Source organism: Leucoraja erinacea, chromosome 2 (genome assembly GCF_028641065.1).
Source record: "Leucoraja erinacea ecotype New England chromosome 2, Leri_hhj_1, whole genome shotgun sequence".
NCBI classification, from domain to species: Eukaryota; Metazoa; Chordata; class Chondrichthyes; order Rajiformes; family Rajidae; genus Leucoraja; species Leucoraja erinaceus.
The window spans coordinates 134,667,548-134,690,828 of record NC_073378.1 but is presented as its reverse complement, the minus strand read 5'-3'; the positions used below and the strand labels follow the sequence as shown (position 1 = coordinate 134,690,828).

The window sequence follows — 23,281 nt, the reverse complement described above, 5'->3', positions numbered from 1 at the left end:
TTCCTAAACGCACCTTTAGTTTACACACACACATATTACCATCTCTGATCTACCACTCCAAAGACGTACAGGTTTGCAAGTTAATCGGCTTTGGTAAAAATTGTAAATTGTCCCTAGTGTGCAGGACAGTGCAAGTGTGCGGGGATCGCTGGTTGACACGGACTCGGTGAGCGGAAGGGCCTGTTTCAGTGCTGTATCTCTAAACTAAACTGAATATGGAAAGTGGGACAACACAGAACTAGTATGAATGGCTGATCGTTGGTGGGCGTGGATTCAGTGGGCCGAAGGGCCTCTTTCCATGCTGTAGCTTTAAACTAAACTAAACCAAACAAATTCTGAAGCCAAAGGTTAATTTGTTATGGGTCAGTATTCTTCAGAACTAACAAGGCTTAAGGCTAATGGTGATGCAATTTGAACATCTTGGTCTTCAAAATAATTAGTAACAAGCACGTTGGAATTGGATTGATGAATTTTATAATATAATAAAAGATTTGATATAATCTTGTCCGAGGCCGTGCATGACAAAATATGGCTGCATCTTCAGCTCTCATTTGAGTGACATCGGTGTGGAAAATGCAATTTTGGAGGTCCAATTACTGAGATTACTCTTGAGGGAGGAATGCAATGCACCCCAATCAATTTGTTTCAGATTCAAGGTCGCCCAAAAGAAAAAGCAATAACAAATCAACAAATCTTGGTTTCTCATTCCTTTGCAGCAAATACAAAAATGTAAAAAATATATATATATATATAGATTGTAAAACTATTGTTACGTCTCTCTTCGTACAACAAGCCACCATCCCAGGAGTAAATCAGGTGAACCATCACTGGACACCTTCAATTACAATTATAATTCTGCCTTGGGGAAGGAGGTCAGACATGGACACAGACATTGAAATTTACTCAGTTGTAATAGTTTTTTGAAGAGGAAACCTCACATTAACATTACACATGGCATGGAAAGAGAGAAGGGTTTCGGCCCGAAACTTTGCCTATTTCCTTCGCTCCATAGATGCTGCTGCACCCGCTGAGTTTCTCCAGCACTTTTGTCTACCTTCCTAAACGCACCTTTAGTTTACACACACACATATTACCATCTCTGATCTACCACTCCAAACACGTACAGGTTTGCAAGTTAATCGGCTTTGGTAAAAATTGTAAATTGTCCCTAGTGTGCAGGACAGTGCAAGTGTGCGGGGATCGCTGGTTGACACGGAGTCGGTGGGCGGAAGGGCCTGTTTCAGTGCTGTATCTCTAAACTAAACTGAATATGGAAAGTGGGACAACACAGAACTAGTATGAATGGCTGATCGTTGGTGGGCGTGGATTCAGTGGGCCGAAGGGCCTCTTTCCATGCTGTGGCTCTAAACTAAACTAAACCAAACAAATTCTGAAGCCAAAGGTTAATTTGTTATTATTCTTCAGAACCAACAAGGCTTAAGGCTAATGGTGATGCAATTTGAACATCTTGGTCTTCAAAATAATTAGTATCAAGCACGTTGGAATTGGATTGATGAATTTTATAATATAATAAAAGATTTGATATAATCTTGTCCGAGGCAGTGCATGACAAAATATGGCTGCATCTTCAGCTCTCATTTGAGTGACATCGGTGTGGAAAATGCAATTTTGGAGGTCCAATTACTGAGATTACTCTTGAGGGAGGAATGCAATGCACCCCAATCAATTTGTTTCAGATTCAAGGTCGCCCAAAAGAAAAAGCAATAACAAATCAACAAATCTTGGTTTCTCATTCCTTTGCAGCAAACACAAAAATGTAAAAAATATATATATATATATAGATTGTAAAACTATTGGATTGCCCTTTGTGGCGAGGAGTCATGTTGAATGAAGAATTGAATTATCTTGGCCTCTATACACTGTGCTACGCCATAATGGTTAGAAATAGAGCATCGTATCTCTAATAACAAATAAATAGTCACAACACAAATAGAAAAACAATATTCAATTTTAAAAACATTGATTCACTAAGAGTTTTAAAAGATGTTGCATTTATGTTCATTCAGAAAGATAATGTATTATCCAAGGGTTAAGAGGAAAGGGTAAAGCTCTGGATAAAATGCAATCTTTCGTATGTGTCGTTTTCATGCCTGCTGCTGTTAGTATAAAGCACTAGTGACTAGGCCAATAACAAGGCGGCACAGTAGCGCAGTAGTAGAGTTGCTGCAAGAGACCCGGGTTCCATCCTGACCACGGGTGCTGTCTATACGGAGTTTGCAACCTTCTCCCCGTGACAACGTGGGTTTTCTCCAGGTGCTCCGGTTTCCTCCCACATTCCGAAGGTGTGGTTTATAGGTTAATTGGCTTGGTAAAAAAAATTGTTAATTTTCCCTAGTGCGTAGGATAGTGTTAGTGTACAGTGTCAGTGGTCGGCACGGATTCGGCGGGCCGTAGGGCATGCGTCCGCAATGTATCTCTATAACCCGGTGGCCCTGATGGCTAAAGGGATCAGGGGGAATGGAGAGAAGGCAGGGATGGGACACTGAGTTGGATGGTCAGCCATGATCATATCAAATGGCGGTGCAGGCTCGAAGGGCCGAATGGCGTACTCCTGCACCTATTTTCTATGTTTCTATGTTTCTATGTAACTGAGGCAACTGTGACAGAGAAACCACAAATATTGAAAAAATAACGTATTTATTTACGTTATTAAAATAACGTAAAAAACAACGGCCAGCTGCGACGTTGAACCTACATCCCGGAGCCTGGGATCTCTCGCCGAGATCGCCAGTGTGTGGAGCTCCGTCTGGCGCGGTCAGTTTGGCTTGGAAGCCGCGGGCTCCGGTGGGAAGGCGGCCGTTCCTGGCACCTCAAGCCGCTGGGGGTTCTCCCGACGCCGGAGTACCATCACCCGGCGAGAACATCGGGCGCCGTGGCGGCGACTGTGGAGGCCTCAATAGGCCCGACTTTGGGTGGACAAGAGGATGGGGACTGGACTTTGTGCCTTCCCCCACAGTGGGAATCACTGTGGGGGGATGTTTTATGTTTGGTGTTGAATTTCTTCATGAATACTATGTTGTATTTTTATTAGTGTGCTGCAAGGACATCTGAATTTCCCCTGAATAAGGGGATTAATAAAGTCTAATCTAATCTAATCTATTTCCATGGGTAGACAAAAATGCTGGAGAAACTCAGCGGGTGAGGCAGCATCTATGGAGCGAAGGAAGTAGGCAATGTTTCGGGTCGAAACCCTTCTTCAGACTCCATAGCTCCTTTCCTGAGTTCTGCAGGTACTGAGAAGATAGACACATGCAGTGCAGGAAGTGGCCCTTTGGCCCATGATGTCAGTGACGACCAGAGGTGATGCCAAGTTAAACTATCCTCATCTGCCTGTGTCTCACAGTCCATCACTTCCAACCGCACACTGAATGTTTCCTCAATTTCAGTCGTAGGATGCTGTGGAGCATCTTGAGAGGTACACAAAAGGCATTTCAGAAATGCTTGCCCACTTCTCTTTATTAAACATCTGACTACTCCTGGAAGTAAAATGAATTGGCTACCCTGGATGCAGAGACTGGACCTACTGAAGAGGACCTACAGGCAGAGCTTGTCGTCACCATTTGATGTTGCCAATGAGTCTTCTACCTTGCTTTAAATTCTCATGTCTTTGGCATTGCAGGATGTAAATGTAACCTGAGCACGTTTTGCTCACCAAGCTGGTGGGATAAATTTATAAAATGACAAACAAACTCCCGCTCCACCTCCTGCAAGATCCTGTAGCTTGGAACAGATTGGAAGCAGTAATCATTTTGTCACCCTCCCACTCAGAAGCTAACTGGCCTTCAGTTTTTTTTTTGTAATGTGATGATGTCATTCTGTAGTGGTCTAGTTCTGAAAGAATGGTATTTACTGCCTGTTAATGGTACTCCTGGAAATATCCAAGTTTGGGTGGCAGCTGGTAGAGCCGCTGGGTCACAAAACCAAGGACCCGGGTTCGATCCTGACCTCGGGTGCTGTCTGTGTGAGGTTTGCACGTTTCCTTGTGACTGAGTGGGTTTCATCCTGGTGCTCCGGTTTCCTCCCCCGTCCCAAAGACGTGCGGGTTTGTAGGCTATTTGGCCTCTGTAAAATACCCCCTTTTGTGTAGGGAGCGGTTGAGAAAGAGGGATAACATGGAACTAGTGTGACTGATGGTCAGCGTGGACTTGGTGGGCTGAAGTGCCTGTTTCCATGTGTATCTTTAAGACATTTGGCCAAGTACCAAGAATAGAATAGAATGCCTTTTATTGTCATTCAAACAGACAAGATTTGAACTAAATTTCATTCTTGTAGTCATGACATTACAAAAAAAAAAACAAGACACACACTTAACACAATTTTACACAATTCTCCAACACCTCCTCACTGTGATGGAAGGCAAAAGTCTTATCTCTTCCCTTTGTTCTTCTCCCGCGGTCCAGCAGTCCAACTGCACCATCGATGCGACTGGGGCTCAGGATGTTAAAGCCCCCGGCGGGCGATGGTAAGTCCCGCGGCCGTTTAAGCTGCGCGGGGCGATGTTAGGCCTCGCTCCGAGTCATTTAAACCCCGCGATTCCGGCGGGAGAAGTTGCCTTTGCGGTAGCTCCGAAAAGCGGTCTCCCACCAGGGACCCGCGAGCTCCCGATGTTCCTGTCCACCGGGCCTGCGGCCGGAGCCTCTGAAGCTCCAAGCCACCACAGCTCACCCCGCTCCGAAGTCGGGTTGCAGCCACGCGCCACCACAGCTCACCCCGTTCCAAAGTCGACCAGCTCTGCGATGGCGAGTCCTCAGGCTCCGCGACTGGAGCCCTCAGGTTGGAGGCCTCCGCCCCCCCCCCCCCCCCCACCCCCCACATATACACAGCAAAAAAATAATAAAAATTAAAACCATAAAACATACATCTAACGGGATAGGAAAGGTTGCCGTTTACAAGCCTAACGTGGTCAAGTTGGTTGGCGTGAGATATGCATCATGGTCATCTTGGGTGCGCGGGACCAAATGGACCTGCCTGTATGATTATATACATTTCTAATAATACCCAGAGGAGATTCATGAGGCAATTCCTGAAATGTGTTTTCCCACCAGTAAATGGGAACTTACAGAATTTGCGAGTATATTCATACGTGAAGGACTGCAGCAATGCAAGAAGGCAGCTCATCACCTGCTTGTCAAAGGTAGTTGGGAATGGACAGGCGTGAGAAGCCACATCTCCAAATGAATAAAAGTAAAATACAAGCCAGCAGTCAAAGCAATTCAGTCAAAGCTTCCCAAAGCTCCTTCCCTACTCCTTGCCCAAAGGATGTTCTTGCTGAGTACATTCAAAGCTGGGAGCAACAGATAGAATGTAGAACTGTACAGCACAGGAACAGGCTCTTCAGCACAATGTTTGTGTCGATCGTACTGCAAAGACCAGCTCGAATCTGCCTGCAAATGATCCATATCCATGTACCTGTCCAAAAGTCTCTGAAATACCATGATGGCATTTGCCTCCACCACCACCCCCGGCAGCACATTCCATACACACTCCATCCTCTGTGCAAAAACCTTGCCCCGCACATGTCCTTTAACCTCTCCTCTCACCTTGGAGTTATGCCCTCTAGTATTAGATCTTTCCATCCTAGGAAAAAGATTATGACTGTCTACCCCACCTATGCCTCTCATAATTTTATATACTTCCATCAGGTCTCCCCACAACTTCTGGTGTTCCGCAGTAAACAATCCAACCTCTCCTTCTAGCTAATACTCTAATACTCTAACCCAGGCATCATTCTGGCAGTCTGAAGAAGGGTCCCCACCCGAAACATTGCCTATCCATGTTCTCCCGCGATGCTGCCTGAATCACTGAGTTACTCTAGCATATTATGTCTATCATTCTGGTAAATCTCCTCTGTACCCTTTCCTTCCTGTAATGGGGCAATATGATTCCTGTAATGGGTCAATATGCTTCCTGTAATGGGGCAATATGCTTCCTGTAATGGGGCAATATGCTTCCTGTAATGGGGCAATATGCTTCCTGTAATGGGGCAATATGCTTCCTGTAATGGGCCAATATGCTTCCTGTAATGGGGCAATATGCTTCCTGTAATGGGGTAATATGCTTCCTGTAATGGGGCTTCCTGTAATGGGGCAATATGCTTCCTGTAATGGGGCAATATGCTTCCTGTAATGGGCAATATGCTTCCTGTAATGGGGCAATATGCTTCCTGTAATGGGGCAATATGCTTCCTGTAATGGGGCAATATGCTTCCTGTAATGGGGCAATATGCTTCCTGTAATGGGGCAATATGCTTCCTGTAATGGGCAATATGCTTCCTGTAATGGGGCAATATGTTTCCTGTAATGGGGCAATAATATGCTTTCTGTAATGGGGCAATATGCTTCCTGTAATGGGGGGCAATATGCTTCCTGTAATATGCTTCCTGTAATGGGCAATATGCTTCCTGTAATGGGGCAATATGCTTCCTGTAATGGGGCAATATGCTTCCTGTAATGGGGCAATAATGGGCAATATGCTTCCTGTAATGGGCAATATGCTTCCTGTCATGGGGCAATATGCTTCCTGTAATGGGCAATATGCTTCCTGTCATGGGGCAATATGCTTCCTGTAATGGGGCAATATGCTTCCTGTAATGGGGCATATGCTTCCTGTAATGCTTCTTCCTGTAATGGGGCAATATGTAATGGGGCAATATGCTTCCTGTAATGGGGCAATATGTTTCCTGTAATGGGGCAATATGCTTCCTGTCATGGGGCAATATTTTTCCTGTAATGGGGCAATATGCTTCCTGTAATGGGCAATATGTTTCCTGTAATGGGGCAATATGTTTCCTGTAATGGGGCAATATGGTTCCTGTAATGGGGCAATATGCTTTCTGTAATGGGGCAATATGCTTCCTGTAATGGGGCAATATGCTTCCTGTAATGGGGCAATATGCTTCCTGTAATGGGGCAATATGCTTCCTGTCATGGGGCAATATGCTTCCTGTAATGGGCAATATGTTTCCTGTAATGGGGCAATATGCTTCCTGTAATGGGGCAATATGCTTCCTGTAATGGGGCAATATGCTTCCTGTAATGGGGCAATATGCTTCCTGTCATGGGGCAATATGCTTCCTGTAATGGGGCAATATGCTTCCTGTAATGGGGCAATATGGTTCCTGTAATGGGGCAATATGCTTCCTGTAATGGGGCAATATGCTTCCTGTAATGGGGCAATATGCTTCCTGTAATGGGGCAATATGCTTCCTGTAATGGGGCAACCAGAACTGCATGGAGATTTTTTGACATGAAGGAAACGTGGGGAGTATGATGATTGGGCTGGAAAGGGCACTTGGTCTAGATCGGCCATCTTCACAGAATGGCGGAGCAGGCAGAAGGAGTCACCAGGATCACTCCAACCTCTACTCCATGTTGATGCTGATAGATCACATTCTGCGGCATTGTGGAGACAAGCGACTGTTTTATGGAGCAAACGCAAACGTGATCTGGCAAAACCGCACTGGAGGAAGTAGTTTGAATACATGGGGGCATTCAGAATCAGCCGGGAAATGCAGGAGCCAATTTTAAGCGCAACAACTGTGCAATAACGTTCCATGGAAGAAAAGACCTGATGTGTACAGTAACCATATAACCATATAACAATTACAGCACGGAAACAGGCCATCTCGACCCTACAAGTCCGTGCCGAACAACTTTTTTCCCTTAGTCCCACCTGCCTGCACTCATACCATAACCCTCCATTCCCTTCTCATCCATATGCCTATCCAATTTATTTTTAAATGATACCAATGAACCTGCCACCACCACTTCCACTGGAAGCTCATTCCACACCGCTACCACTCTCTGAGTAAAGAAGTTCCCCCTCATGTTACCCCTAAACTTCTGTCCCTTAATTCTGAAGTCATGTCCTCTTGTTTGAATCTTCCTTATTCTCAAAGGGGAAAGCTTGTCCACGTCAACTCTGTCTATCCCTCTCATCATTTTAAAGACCTCTATCAAGTCCCCCCTTAACCTTCTGCGCTCCAGAGAATAAAGACCTAACTTATTCAACCTATCTCTGTAACTTAGTTGTTGAAACCCAGGCAACTGAAAGATACTCAGAGTAATTAGTTGCGACTTTCAAAGTAGAGGGCAAAAAGAGACAGGAAATTACCAAATGAGGTACAAAGCAATGTTATGAGAAAATTAACTGATTACCAATTTTTCATAATTGTTGAAGGCCAATTCCGCCAAGGAAGCAATCTATGCGACGGCCAGCTGCATTGATCCACAGGGTACACTGACCACACGTTCAAGCTTCAGGATCAATGCTTGTCAGTTACCCATGCTGATGTATTGAGTTGCATCTCAAAACCATTTAACACAAGAACGAATGCGCTCAGTGATGAGACAGGCACCAGTTCTTGATGAAGTTCATTATCAAATGTGCCATCACCTTCGATTCAGTCCAAAACTTGTATAAATTACAATGCACAGCTTGCCAATAGCTTCAGCACATAGTTAATCTATCAGCCTAGAGGAATGCTGAGGGTCCAATGATCGACAACCAATATTAACCCTCTCTACATAGTCATACAGCATGGAAACAGGCCCTTCAGCCCAACTCATCCATGCAAACCTAGAATCCCCATCTACGCTAATCCCACCTGGCCACATTCGGTCCGTATCTCTCTAAACCTTTCCGATCCATGTACTCGTCCAAATGGTTTTAAAATTATTTTACAGCACCTGCCTCAACTACCTCTTCTGGCAGCTCGTACCATGACAAAACTACCCCTCAGATTCCTGTCCTTTCCCCTCTCACAATCCTATGCCCTCTGGTTCTTGATGCCCCTACTCTGGGTAAAATAACTGTGCATTCACCCTATCTAATCCCCTCATCATTTTACACACCTCTCTATAAGATCACTTTTAGCCTTCTGCGCTTCAAGAAATAAAGCCCTAAGATCACTGCTCACCCTCATCTATGCTAGTCTCATTTGCCCATGGTTGACTCGTATCCCTTTAAGCCTTTCCTATCCATGTGCCTGTCCAAATGTCTTTTAAATGTTGTTGTAACCACATTACATCCTCAAGGGGCTGTCCCACTTGGGAGACCTAATTGGCGTGTTTAGAAGAGTTTGAAAAAATGACATGTTGAAGACCTCCTTCGATCTACTTCGACTATGTTGAAGACAAGCTTCAACTAGCTATGACTAACTTTGGGAAGATTGGACACCGAATAGTGGAGAGTGAAGACGACCTCCTTCGACTATGATGAAGACTATCTTCGACTACCATGGACTACCTTTGACTACCCTCGATTACCTACGACTAACATGCCGACCTACTACGACCCACTACGACTAAACCTACGAGTAAAAAAAGTATCCATTTTTTCCACGGCGATATTTACTTATTCGCGGGCATTTTTTAACATGTTGAAAAAAACGCCGCGACCTAGCTGAGGCCTCGAGTACGCGGAGATCACTCTCGAGCATGAAGGAGAGTTACGAAGACCTCCTGCGACCTCGTGTCGACCATGCTGCGAGTATGAGTCAAGGGCAAACTCGCCAGAACTCGCGGATTAGGTCGCCCAAGTGGGACAGGCCCTTCACCAAATTATATTTTATGGGCAAATAGAAATTATTTTTGGCAAACATTTATCTATTGCTTCATCAGCCCATCAGGAGCCAATGTCCAGCCCAGTGGATGGCAACAAATTATCCAGGTAGCCTTTCTGGATTTGCTCTTCACCTACTAACCCGGTTGTTTCATCAATACGACAGCCTGAACGGTTTATTTACCACAGTAGAGGGAACCACTGTTTACTGGAGATGTAATAACAAGGAACTGCAGGTGCTGGTTTATAGCAAAGAAAGATACAAAGTGCTGGATTAACTCAGTGGGTCAGGCAGCATCCCTGGAGAACACGGAGAGGTGGCGTTTTGGATCGGAGTCTAAGGAGCGACACAATGGTCCCGACCCGAAACATCATCTATGCATGTTCTCTAGGGATGCTGCCTGACCCGCTGAGTTACTCCAGCACATCGTGTCCTTTTGTGTAAGCCAGCATCTGAAGTTCCTTGTTTCTATATCCTGGTGGCCATGGCGCGCTGCGGAATGGCTGGGTTAATTAATCAGTGGAAGCAGTATGTTGCAAAAAGTCTGAAACAAACGAAAGACTCACATGAAGGCGCTAGGAACCTTACCTTTCCACTTCCTCCTTCCCGATGATCTGCTGGGCTGGCTTTGGCCGTGTTTGTTCTTGAGTCCTGTCGGCCTCCAGCTCCTGTTCCAGCGAGGAGCTGGTGCTCCCTTCCCTGCTGATGTTGCTACTGCGGCCGGGGCTGTTGTCCGCAGAAGCCCGGCTGGGTGAGTCCGTGTTCTGTTTCAACGTCTGCAATTTGGCCAGCGGAATGATGTCGCAGTTCTGCGGCCGGTGCCAGACTGTCCTCTGTGTCGTGGCATTGTAATAGTAAAACCGGGACGTGTTGGGATCGAAGAGTTCCCACCACTGATTCTCGTTGGTCCGCTTTATCCGGACACCAGAAGGAGGATCCCAGACGCATTCTCCTGTGATGAGGTTCGCGTACATGCGCTCTCTAGTGCGAGGCTCAATAATCTCCACCCATTCCAGCCTTCAAGAAAAAGAAAATGTTATCAAAGCACCTGCAAACAGACAACAGACACAGCAGTAGGCCATTCGGCCCTTCTAGCCAGCACCGCCATTCAATGTGATCATGGCTGATCATCCCCAATCAGTACCCCGTTCCTGCCTTCTCCCCATATCCCCTGACTCCGCTATCGTTAAGAGCCCTATCTAGTTCTCTCTTGAAAGTATCCAGAGAACCGGCCTCCACCGCCCTCACATGAAGTTCCTAGCGCCTGAGGCAGAGAATTCCACAGACTCACAACTCCCTGTGAGAAAAAGTGTTTCCTCATCTCCATTCTAAATGGCTTACCCCTTATTCTTAAACTGTGGCCCCTGGTCCTGGACTCCCCTGATATCGGGAACATGTTTCCTGCCTCTAGCGTGTCCAAACCCTTAGCAATCATATATGTTTCAATAAGATCTCCTCTCATCCTTCAAACTCCAGAGTGTACAAGACACATGAATGTATGCACATGCCTATGTTCTTTCAAACAAATACTTTTAGGTTTGGAGGCAGAAAGAAGAATGCTGGTTTACAAAGCGCTGGAGTAATTCAGCGGGTCAGGCAGCATCCCTGGAGAACATGGATGGGTGACATTTCATGTCAGGACCGCTCTTCAGGCAGATGTCCTACATTTAGGTTTAGGGTGGCTGCAACTCCATTAATAAATATTTATTCAAGATGACAATTTTAGTTTAGTTTAGTTTACACTATGGAAACAGCAAAAGTCACAAGGTGCTGAAATAACTCAGCGGATCAGACAGCATCGCTGGAGAACATGGAAAGGTGACGTTTCGGATTGAAACCCTTCTTCGGACTGTTTGTGGGGAAGGGTTGGAAGAGAAATCTGGCAGGATAGAGCTTGGCAAGTGATAGGTGGATACAAGTGCAAGAGATTTTTGAGAGGCAGATGGTTGGAGAATGGCCAGAGATAAAAAGACAGAAGGTGAGAGGATTGAAGAGCTACAAATTGTTACGCTAAAGGAAAGGATGTAGTTGGAAGGGAGACAGGAGACGGAAGGCCGAAGAAGGGTCCCAACCCAAAACATCTCCAATCCGTGTTCACCAGAGATGCTGCCTGATTTGCTGAGTTACTTTTTGAGTCTTTTTTTACAAACCAGCATCTTTAGTTCTTTCTTCAGTCTGAAGAAGGTTTTCGGCCTGAAACGTCGCCTATTTCCTTCCCTCCATAGATGCTGCTGCACCCGCTGAGTTTCTCCAGCAATTTTGTGTATCTTCGATCTTCCAGCATCTGCAGTTCCTTCTTGAACACTGTGTATACTCCACTGCGATATCTCCTCAAGGTATACCTACTTTGGAGAAGTTCTCCTCCTCTCTCCGGAGACAGTTTCACAACCTCCTCTCTAACTGCACACCCTCTGTGATTCCACCCTGCTCTCCAACAAAAAGAACATCAGTCTGAAGAAGGGTTTCGGCCCGAAACGTCGCCTATTTCCTTCGCTCCATAGATGCTGCTGCACCCGCTGAGTTTCTCCAGCAATTTTGTGTACCTTCGATCTTCCAGCATCTGCAGTTCCGTCTTGAACATCTTTAGTTCTTTGTTCATCCAGCCCACCGAGTCCATTGATCACTCATTCACACTAGTTCTATGTTACCCCATCTTCTCATCACACACACACATTAGGGACATTATTTTTTTTAAGAGGCCAATTAACTTGCAAACCCGCATGACTTTAGGATGTGGGGGAAAAGAAACGGAGAGCCAGAGGGAAGCCACGCAGTCACAGGAAGGACATGCCAACTCCACACACAGACAACAGCCGAGGTCAGGTACAAACCCGGCTCTCAGGCACTATGAAGCTGCACCACTTTGAAAACTCTTTCACCATTTGGTGAAATGATCCTCGTAGATTGCGACTATTTTTGATTGAAAAAGTTGAAATAATTGAACCCACATGGATCCTATATTTTTTCAGCTGAGGCACAAAGCCTGTTATCTCCAAACTGATACGTTTTCTTCCTGAGCTGCCTAAGCCTAATCCTGTTCTCCGGCTTGCTCCCTAAAGCCGTCAGAACAATTTAATTCCCTTAAGTTATGGATTCAGTTAATTTAATAAAAATATAGAAAATAGGAACAGGAGTTTTGTTGTACAGACACTTGAATCCGCAGTGTGGTTCAATAAAGTTGTAGCTGGTCTCATCCTGGCCTCAGCTTCACGGTTTCCCTAACCTTGAACTCTCCTATTGACAAAAGGACCTGCTTCGCTCAGTCTTGATAATATTTAATGATTCCGTCTCCACGGCTCTTTAGGGCAGACAAATCTACGGATTCACGACCTTCAGAAAAGAAATTCTTCCGCATCTCAGTTTTAAATGGTATTCTGAAATGTTATGTACTAACCCTACCTCATCTCACCCGACCCCACCTCACCCCACCCCACCCCAACTCACCACCATCTCACCCCACCCTACCACCACCTCACCTCACCTCACCCCACCCCACCACCACACACCACCATCTCACCCCACCCTACCACCACCTCACCCCACCACCTCACCCCACCCACCACCACCTCACCCACCACCCCACCCCACCACCACCTCACCCCCCCCACCCCCTCACCCCACCCCACCCCAACTCACCCCACCCCACCCTCGCCCCCCCCACCAACAACTCACCCCACCCCCCCTCACCCAACCCCACCACCACCTCACCCCACCCAAGACTGGATAGACTTTCTAGAATTTAGGAGATTGACAGGGGATCTTATAGAAACTTACAAAATTCTTAAGGGGTTGGACAGGCTAGATGCAGGAAGATTGTTCCCGATGTTGGGGAAGTCCAGGACAAGGGGTCACAGTTTAAGGATAAGGGGGAAATCCTTTAAAACCGAGATGAGAAGAACCTTTTTCACACAGAGAGTGGCGAATCTCTGGAACTCTCTGCCACAGAGGGTAGTCGAGGCCAGATCATTGGCTATATTTAAGAGGGAGTTAGATGTGGCCCTTGTGGCTAAGGGGATCAGGGGGTATGGAGAGAAGGCAGGTACGGGATACTGAGTTGGATGATCAGCCATGATCATATTGAATGGCGGTGCAGGCTCGAAGGGCTGAATGGCCTACTCCTGCACCTAATTTCTATGTTTCTATGTTTCACCCATCCCACCACCCCCCTCACCCCCAGCCCGACCCACCCCACCCCCCTCACCCCACCCAACCACCCCACCCAACCCCACCTCCCCCACCCCACCACCACCCCACCCCACCCCGACCCACCCACCACTGGTTGGTTGAGTGATTGATTGAGCATGGTAGCAAACCCTTCGGCCCACCGAGTCCATGCCCACCATCGCTCACCCGTTCACACCAGTTCAACATTATCCTACTTTCTGATCCACTCCCGACACACTAGGGTAATGGCAATTTACAGAGGCTGATTAACCCACAAACCCGCACGTCTTTGGGATATGGGAGGAAACCGGAGCACCTGGAGGAAACCCCCGTGGTCACTGGGAGAACGTACAAAAAGACAGCACCCGAGGTCAGGATGGAACTCGGATCTCCGGCGCTGTGAGGCAGCGGCTCTACCAGCTTCACCACACTGACGCCCTCATTTTAAAATTGTATTTAGACATTTTCTTAGGTTTAGGCCTATTATTATCATGTGTAGCGAGGTACAGTGAAAAGCTTTGTTTTGCATGCCTCTATCTAAGGGACGTACAGTATACCAGATGCCGTCTCCAAAGAGCAGCCAGCATCATCAGAGATTTACACCACCCTGGCCACGTTCCACCCCTGCCATCGGGAAGAAGGTACAGGAGCCTGAAACCTGTAACGTCCAGGTTCAGGAACAGCTTCTTCCCTACAACCATCAGGTTATTGAACAAAGTAAACTAAACTCCAAAGTACAGCCTGGGTTGCACTTGGGACTGTGTTTTTTTGTTTTTCTGCTCCACCATATTGTTATATTTAATGAATTGAACTTTTTTGTTTGTTTGTTGTGTTATCTATTGTGCACTGTGTTTACAAAGCTATTGTGCTGCTGCAAGTAAGAATGTCAGCGTTCTGTTTCAGGACATGTTCCTTGTACACCGGTCACTGAAAGTTGGTGTGCAGGTACAGCAGGCAGTGAAGAAAGCTAATGGAATGTTGGCCTTCATAACAAGAGGATTTCAGTATAGGAGTAGAGAGGTTCTTCTGCAGTTGTATAGGGCTCTAGCGAGACCACATCTAGAGTATTGTGTACAGTTTTGGTCTCCTAATTTGAGGAAGGACATCCTTGTGATTGAGGCAGTGCAGTGTAGGTTCACGAGATTGATCCCTGGGATGGCGGGACTGTCATATGAGGAAAGATTGAAACGACTAGGCTTGTATTCATTGGAGTTTAGAAGGATGAGGGGAAGGGATCTTATAGAAACATATAAAATTATAAAAGGACTGGACAAGCTAGATGCAGGAAAAATGTTCCCAATGTTGGGCGAGTCCAGACCAGGGACCACAGTCTTAGAATCGAGGGGAGGTCATTTAAGACTGTGAGAAAAAACTTTTTCACCCAGAGAATTGAGAATTTATGGAATTCCCTGCCTCAGAGGGCAGTGGAGGCCAAGTCACTGGATGAGAGAGTTAGATAGAGCTCTAGGGGCTAGTGGAGTCAAGGGAGGGGAGAAGGCAGGCACGGGTTATTGATAGGGGATGATCAGCCATGATCACAATAAATGGCAGTGCTGGCTCGAAGGGCCGAATGGCCTCCTCCTGCATCTATTTTCTATGTTTCTATGTTTCTAGGACACATGGCAATAAAACACTCTTGATTATCCAGTCAAATCTGGAACACTAGATATCAATACTATCAAACCAAACTCAAGGTGCAATAAAGATAGACACAAAACACTGGAGTCACTCAGCGGGATAGGCAGCATCTCTGGAGAGAAGGAATGGGTGATGTTTCCGATCGAGACCCTTCTTCAGACTGGAAGTCCGGAGAGAGGGAGACTGGGTTGAGAAAAGGGGAAGGCACAGAGTGCAGAATATGGTTGTCATCATGAAAGTGCAACAGTTCCAGAGACAGAGTCACACGAGGTACCGCGATGCCCGCAGTGGTAACTGTGGCAGGCTTTGCGCGGGGGGTACTTTTAAACATGGGCCGAGTGGGGTCTCTGGAACCAATGGCAAATATCCAAGCCCAATGGCTGTGAGGGTTCCTACAATGTGCTGAACCTTGTAAACAATGTAAGAAGATTGCCAGTGCTCCTAATCTGTTTTCACACTGCAGCTTGATATTGTGGAAGCCGTTACAAAACACTTCTTTGTCTTCTATCATTTCAAAGTAAACCTCGAGAATGTTGGTCATGAGACGAGATTAAATATTTAGGCTTGTTGTCAAAGCCAAATAGACATCAAAAATTATGAAAGGTTTTCACAGGGCACAGTGGCGAAGGTGGGGAGTAAAGGGCCTGTACGACTTGGCTGTCATTTACGTGACAGTCATCATGCGTCTGCACAGCCGTCTGGAGCGCGTGACGTCATTTGAATACCCAGTTTAGTATATTTACCCAGTTTATGATATTTATGGTGATTTTCTAAAATGTTCCAGTTTCTTGAGTGGTGCTAGCAATTGGAAAAAATGCAGATGTGATTTTAAAAAAGAGGTAAATGAAAAGTAGCAAGCTGCAGACCAAATTAATCTGTGGGAAGGAACTGCAGATGCTGGTTTAAATTGAAGATAGACACAAAATGCAGGAGTAACACAGCGGGACCGGCAGCATCTCTGGAGAGAAGGGATGGATGATGTTTCAGTCTGAAGAAGGGTCTCGACCCGATACGTCACCCATTCGACCCGAAATGTCACCCTGTCCCACCTGGCCATCATGTACGTGACAGGCCGATAGCGCGCAAAGATTTTGTGCAGCACGAAATCTTGGCACGCTGCGCGGTACCGCGTGCAACTCCACACTCCTCCACGCCACTCCATGCGCCCGTCCTGCGCTACCCACACGCTACCAGGTCGTGTAAATGGCGCGTAAATGACGGCCAAGTGGGACAGGCCCTTAAGACACAAAATGGTGGAGTGACTCAGCGAGACAGACAGAAGCACAATGGTCAATGTACTGTCATGTGCAGCTGGTACAGTGAAATACATTTAAATGGGTGACGTTTCAGATCGAGACCCTTCTTCAGATGTTGATCAGTTTGAAATAAACTCAACAAGTGAAAGAGAAGCTCTCCTCGTTCACCTCCTGCACCCCTCGAAGAAGATTGCAAAATGTGGTGACCACTGCCCAGCCCATCACGGGTACCATCCTCCCCACCATCAAAGGGATCTACAGGAGTCACTGCCTCAATGAGGCAGCCGGCATCATCAGAGACCCACACCACCCTGGCCACATACTCATTTCACCCCTGCCATCGGGACAAAGGTACAGGAGCCTGAAAACTGTAACGTCCAGGTTCAGGAACAGCTTCTCTGCAACCAGCAGGCTATTAAACATGACAATCTCTAAATAAGCTCCAAACTATAGACTTGGGAGCATTATTTTTGACTTAGCACAATTATTATTTATTTACAGGTCTTTTTATATTTTTAATATATTATTATTTTATATTTATTATTGTTGTGCGTGTGTGTGTGTGTGTGTGTACACATATATATATATATTATATGTTTATATGTGTATATATATATACACACACAATAGTATATGTTATATACACACAAATATATATATGTATATATATACACACACACTTATAATATATATACACATATATACACACACAATAGTATATGTTATATACATACACAAATATATATATATATCTAAGGTACACAAAAATGCTGCAGAAACTCAGCGGGTGCAGCAGCATCTATGGAGCGAAGGAAATAAGCAACGTTTCGGGCCGAAACCCTTCTTCAGACTGATCGGGGGTGGGGGGGGCGGGGACAAGAAAGGAAAAAGGAGGAGAAGTCCGAAGGCTGGGGGATAGGAGGAGACAGCAGGGGGACTGAGGAAAGGGAGGAAATAGCAAGGACTAACAAAATTGGGAGAATTCGATGTTCATGCCCCCAGGATGCAGACTCCCCAAGTGGAATATGAGGTGCTGTTCCTCTAATTTCCGGTGCTGCTCACTGTGGCCATAGAGGAGACCCAGGACAGAGAGGTCGGAGACGGAGTGGGAGGGGGAGTTGAAGTGCTGAGCCACCAGGAGGTCAGCTTGGTTATTGCGGACCAAGCGGAGGTGTTCGGCGAAACGATCGCCCAACCTCCGCTTGGTCTCACCGATATAGATCTGCTGACATCTAGAGCAGCGGATGCAATAGATGAGGTTGGAGGAGATGCAGGTAAACCTCTGTCGCACCTGGAACGACTGCTTGGGTCCTTGAACGGAGTCGAGGGGGGAGGTAAAGGGACAAGTGTTGCATCTCTTGCGGGTGCAAGGGAAAGTGCCCGGGGAGGGGGTGGTATGAGAGGGAAGGGAAGAATTGACAAGGGAGTTATGGAGGGAGCGGTCTTTGCAGAAGGCAGATATGGGGGGAGATGGGAAGAGGTGGCGAGTGGTGGGGTCACGTTGGAGGTGGCGAAACTGACGGAGGATTACTTTTGTATGTGACGGCTGGTGGGGTGAAAGGTGAAGACTAGGGGGACTCAGCCCTTGTTCCGAGTGGGGGGATGGGGAGAGAGAGCAGTGTTGCGGGGTATGGAAGAGACCCTGGTGCGAGCCTCATTTATGATGGAGGAGGGAAACCCCCGTTCCCTGAAGAATGAGGACATTTCAGATGTCCTGATGTGGAATGCCTCATCCCTGGAGTAGATGCGGCGTAGACGGAGGAATTGGGAGTAGGAGATCCTTACAGGAAGCAGGGTGGGAAGAAGTATAGTCCAGATAGCCATGGGAGTCAGTGGGTTTATAGTGGATGTCGGTCAGAAGTCTATCACCTGCAATGGAGATGGTGAGTTCAAGGAATGGTAAGGAAGTGTCGGAAATGGTCCAGGTGTATTTGAGTGCCGGATGGAAGTTAGTGGTGAAGTGGATGAAGTCAGTCAGTTGTGTGTGGGTGCAGGAGGTGGCACCAAAGCAGTCGTCGATGTAGCGGAGGTAGAGGTCGGGGATGGGGCCTTGGTATGTATTGAACAAGGATTGTTCAACGTACCCGACAAAGAAGCAGGTGTAGCTGGGGCCCATGCGTGTGCCCATAGCTACGCCTTGTGTTTGGAGGAAATGGGAGGAGTCAAACGTAAAGTTGTTGAGGGTGAGGACCAACTCCGCTAGGCGGAGGAGAGTGTCAGTGGCCGGGTATGGGTTGCTTCTCTGGTCGAGGAAGAACCGGAGGACTTTGAGACCATCGTGGTGGGGGATGGAGGTGTAGAGTGACTGGACGTCCATGGTGAAGATGAGGGGGTGAGGGTCTAGAGAATGGAATGCGCGGAGACGACGGAGAGTGTCTGAGGTGTCTTGAACATAGGTAGGGAGGGATTTAACCAAGGGGGATAGGATGGAGTTAAGGTATGTGGAAATGAGTTCGGTGGGGCATGAACAGGCAGAGACAATGGGTCTTCCGGGACAGTCAGGTTTGTGGATTTTAGGGAGAAGGTAAAATCGGGCCGTGCGGGGCTGGGGAACGATGAGGTTGGAGGCTCGGTCGGGCAGGGCATAGGAGTTGATGAAGTCGGTGATGGTGCTGGGGATGGTGGCCTGGTGCTCGTCAGTGGGGTCATGGTCCAGGGGTAAGTAGGAGGAGGTGTCCGAGAGTTGGCGCGTGGCCTCAGCTTATATATATATATATATATATATATGTGTATATACACACACACAATATATATAATATATACATATATGTACACACATACGCATGCACACACTGAACTTTTTAAAATGTTTATTGTAGGTTTTACATAGTGTTATGTTTACATTCCTTTTGCACTTCTGTAAGTAAGAATGTCATTGTTCTGTTTCGGGACATATGACAATAAGACACTCTCTCTCTCTCTTATATTCCTGAACAATGTTGGTGATATTTTTCTGTTCAGTTATCTGAACCCCATGTCTAAATACCGGAGTACATGAGTCGGTCAACCAGTGTTTGGACCACATTAGAATAAACACAAGACCCAATTTCTCGAATGAGCAGTTTCCAATATAATGCCTCATTGGCTGAGTATGCATCAGTGCATTTCCAATGTTTCTCCACCCAACCATTTGAACAGGGGTAAGGCATGGGGAATGTTATTGCGTTCCACCAACAGATGAAGACCTGTGTCAGGACCAGACATTTAACAAATGAACCGAAGGTAGGCACAAAAAACTGGAGCAATTCAGCGAGACAGGCAGCATCTCTGGAGAGAAGGAATGGGTGGTTTTGGGTCGAGACCCTTCTTCAGATTTCTAAAAACGCGTCTTGACCCGAAACATCACCCATCCCTTCCCTCCAGAGATGCTGCCTGTCCTGCTGAGTTACTCCAGCATTTTGTATCTATATTCGGTTTAAATCAGCATCTGCAGTTCCTTCGTAAACATGACAAATGAACCTTACAGGACCCTAAAGTGGAATGACATTTGAGTCAATTAACAATGCTCTTTCTACATCCTGCATCATATTTTTATGTTGCACTTAACTGTCCAGCAAGTTAATAACTTGACACATGCAATTCTAAATGCAGCTTACTTGTCCTTAACTCATTTCTCAAAGAGTTTTAAAATAGTAAAATTTCTCTCTGCTTTAATTTTTTTTTCTTTCTCTTCCGGTGTCTAATGAAATCCGGGCCACTCATAAATAATGACATGGCTCTGAAGAATTTCCTTTTATATAGCATCAACAAATGGCAAGACATTGCAGCAGGATATGTCAAACTCAATCTGACAACCTGAGAGATCAGAACAGGTGGACAAGGAAGTGGGTGTTAAAAAGTCATGTGAAGTAAGAGAGAAGTTGAGAGGAGGAGAGGTTTTAGTGAGAACATTCCACAGCTTATAGTCCAAGCAGCTGAGGACGCAGCTGTCAGTGGTGGGAGTGAATAAAACTGGTTACCTGCAAGAGTCAGAGTTCAAGTCAAGGATGCAAGAGGACAGTTTTAATGAGGCAGCAAGTCGGCATTTAGGTTCTATAATTATTTTATGTGCAATACCAATACCCTTCTAAAAACATGGAATGTAGAATGACCTATAATAGCGCATGCTTATGCAAACATCATTTATGTAAACCAGTGGTTCTGCCAAGGTCCACTGAAATCTCCTGTTGTTAATCATTAAAACTCCCCTGCCCCTTACCATACTGACCTTTCTGTCCTGGGTCTCCTCCATTGAGAGAGTCAGCCCACACACAAACTGGAAGAATATATTCTGCTTGGGTAGCTTACAATCCAACGGGCTGGATATTAAATTCTCCAATTTTGGGTAACTGACCTATACCTAGGGTTGCCAACTTTCTCACTCCCAAATAAGGGACAAAAGGTCAACATAAGGAACAGATTCCCGACGGCAATTCGTTGACCGACTGGGCCGTGTCTGGGTGAACGATGAGTTGTCCCGGGTGCTGGACTGCACACAAAGCCCAGCCGGCGGGCCAGCTGAGGAGTTTTGGCCCAAGCCATGTCACGTCACGCGCAAAGTCCGGCGCCCCATCCAACTCATGACCCGATGATCGGCCGTGAGAAGGAGGGGTGGTGGTGGTGTCGGCGGTAAGCGAAGGTCCGAAGGTCGGACAGCTGGCCGGGCTGCCGACCGACGGGGCCACGGGCGAGGCGCTGCTGCTGCTGCTGTTGCTGCTGCTGCACTCCATGGGCTGCACTACGTCGGGACGTGTGAGACGGGGCCGGACGCGGCATTCCGATCCGACAGTCCCCTCGATCCGAGCAGTAGCGGTCAAATACGGGACAAGGGCAATCCCGTCTGGGACAAACCAATTTAGCCCAATATGCGTGATGTTCCAGCTAATACGGGACATTTGGCAACTCTATTTATACCTCAACCCCTTCCCCCTCTCTTACCTGTGCCCCATTTCTCCCTTTCCACCGTTTTTGTAGCACTTTCCAGAATGCTTTTTGCAAATGTAAGCTGAATGCAGAATTCAAATTGTGGAATTCTATTCATTCATACTTTCAAAAGCTTCTGTGGGGGTCACCTTTTACACTTAACATTTCTAAGAAAATGATCACAACATGCATTGCTGTTCATACAGGACCCTGGAGCACAGGTTAAACAGGCACCTCCATATAACCCCTCTTAAGGCCAGGTCCGCAGCATACAAGTCAAACGATCCTGAGCGTTACAAGAAGACATCCTTGTGATTGAGGCTGTGCAGCGTAGGTTCACAAGATTGATCCCTGGGATGGCGGGACTGTCATATGAGGAAAGATTGAAAAGACTAGGCTAGTATTCACTGGAGTTTAGAAGAATGAGGGGGGATCTTATAGAAACATATAAAATTATAAAAGGACTGGACTAGCTAGATGCAGGAAAAATGTTCCCAATGTTGGGCGAGTCAGAACCAGGGGACACAGTCTTAGAATAAAGGGGAGGCCATTTAAGACTGAGGTGAGAAAAAACGTTTTGTGAATTTGTGGAATTCCCTGCCGCTGAGGGCAGTGGAGGCCAAATCACTGGATGGATTTAAGAGAGAGTTAGATAGAGCTCTAGGGGCGAGTGGAATCAAGGGATATGGGGAGAAGGCAGGCATGGGTTATTGATTGGGGACGATCATCCATGATCACAATGAATTGCGGTGCTGGCTCGAAGGGCCGAATGGCCTCCTCCTGCACCTATTTTCTATGTTTCTATGTTTCTAAGGCCTGCTATGACTGTCCTACACACTAGGGACAATTTACAATTTGTTTTTACCAATGCCAATTAACCAACAAGCCTGTACGTCTTTAGAGTGTGGGAGAAAACCAGAGCACCCGGAGAAAACCCACGCGGTCACGGGAAGAACGTACAAATCCTGTACAGACAGCACCCGTAGTCAGGATCAAACCTAGATCTAGATCTGGCATTGTAGGGCAGCAACTCTAGCGCTGCACCACTGTGTGGCCCTCTCTTCGTTTCATCGCTGGCTGAGAGGAAAGAACACAAATCATGAACAAAGGTCAGAATTTATTGTGGACAAGGGTAGTTTGGGCTGACAGCTGAAATTAAAGAGACTAAAACAGCTGCATTTAAGCAACATGGTTGAGTCTCGGGTGTCCAGTTTGTAATCTTGTGTAGTAGGGTAGGTTTAGAATGATCATGCTTCAGGGCATTGCTCAGTGAACAAAGTGTATAACTTAAACAATGCACTTTGGAACACACTGAGCTTATCCCAGCTGCACAACCTCAACAGCTGGTTGAAAGGGCAAGCAGAAAGTAAACCACAAATGTCTAAATGCTGACAGGTACCCACATCAAATGTTAGCCTGATTGCACAATATATATATATCATGTCAAAAAAAGGTTGCCATTCTGTCAACTGATCCTGTAACAGCTCTTGAGAAGAGTCCATCGTTCAGCTCTCCTTTTTCCACAAGGCCCAGCACATAATTGTAGAAACAAGAAACTGTCGTTGCTGGTTCATGAACATAAAGACACAAAGCGCTGGAGTAACTCAGCGGGTCAGGCAGCGTCTCTGGAGAACGTGGATGGTCCCAGACCCAGAACATCACCTCTCCATGTTCTAAAGAGATGCTGCCTGACCCACTGTGTTACTCCAGCACTTTGTGTTTTTTCCCTACAATTCCT

General features: G+C 46.5%; 1 protein-coding gene across 7 annotated transcripts in view; it reads right to left on the bottom strand.

Moving 5' to 3' along the window:
• arhgap39 (Rho GTPase activating protein 39) overlaps positions 1-23,281 on the bottom strand; it is a 621,406-nt gene that overhangs the window by 434,887 nt on the left and 163,238 nt on the right. For all 7 annotated transcript variants that reach the window (XM_055648964.1, XM_055648973.1, XM_055648957.1 and 4 more), the window contains one exon: positions 10,172-10,600. In XM_055648964.1, coding sequence (XP_055504939.1) covers positions 10,172-10,600 — 429 coding nt within the window. The remainder of the gene's footprint in view (positions 1-10,171; positions 10,601-23,281) is intronic.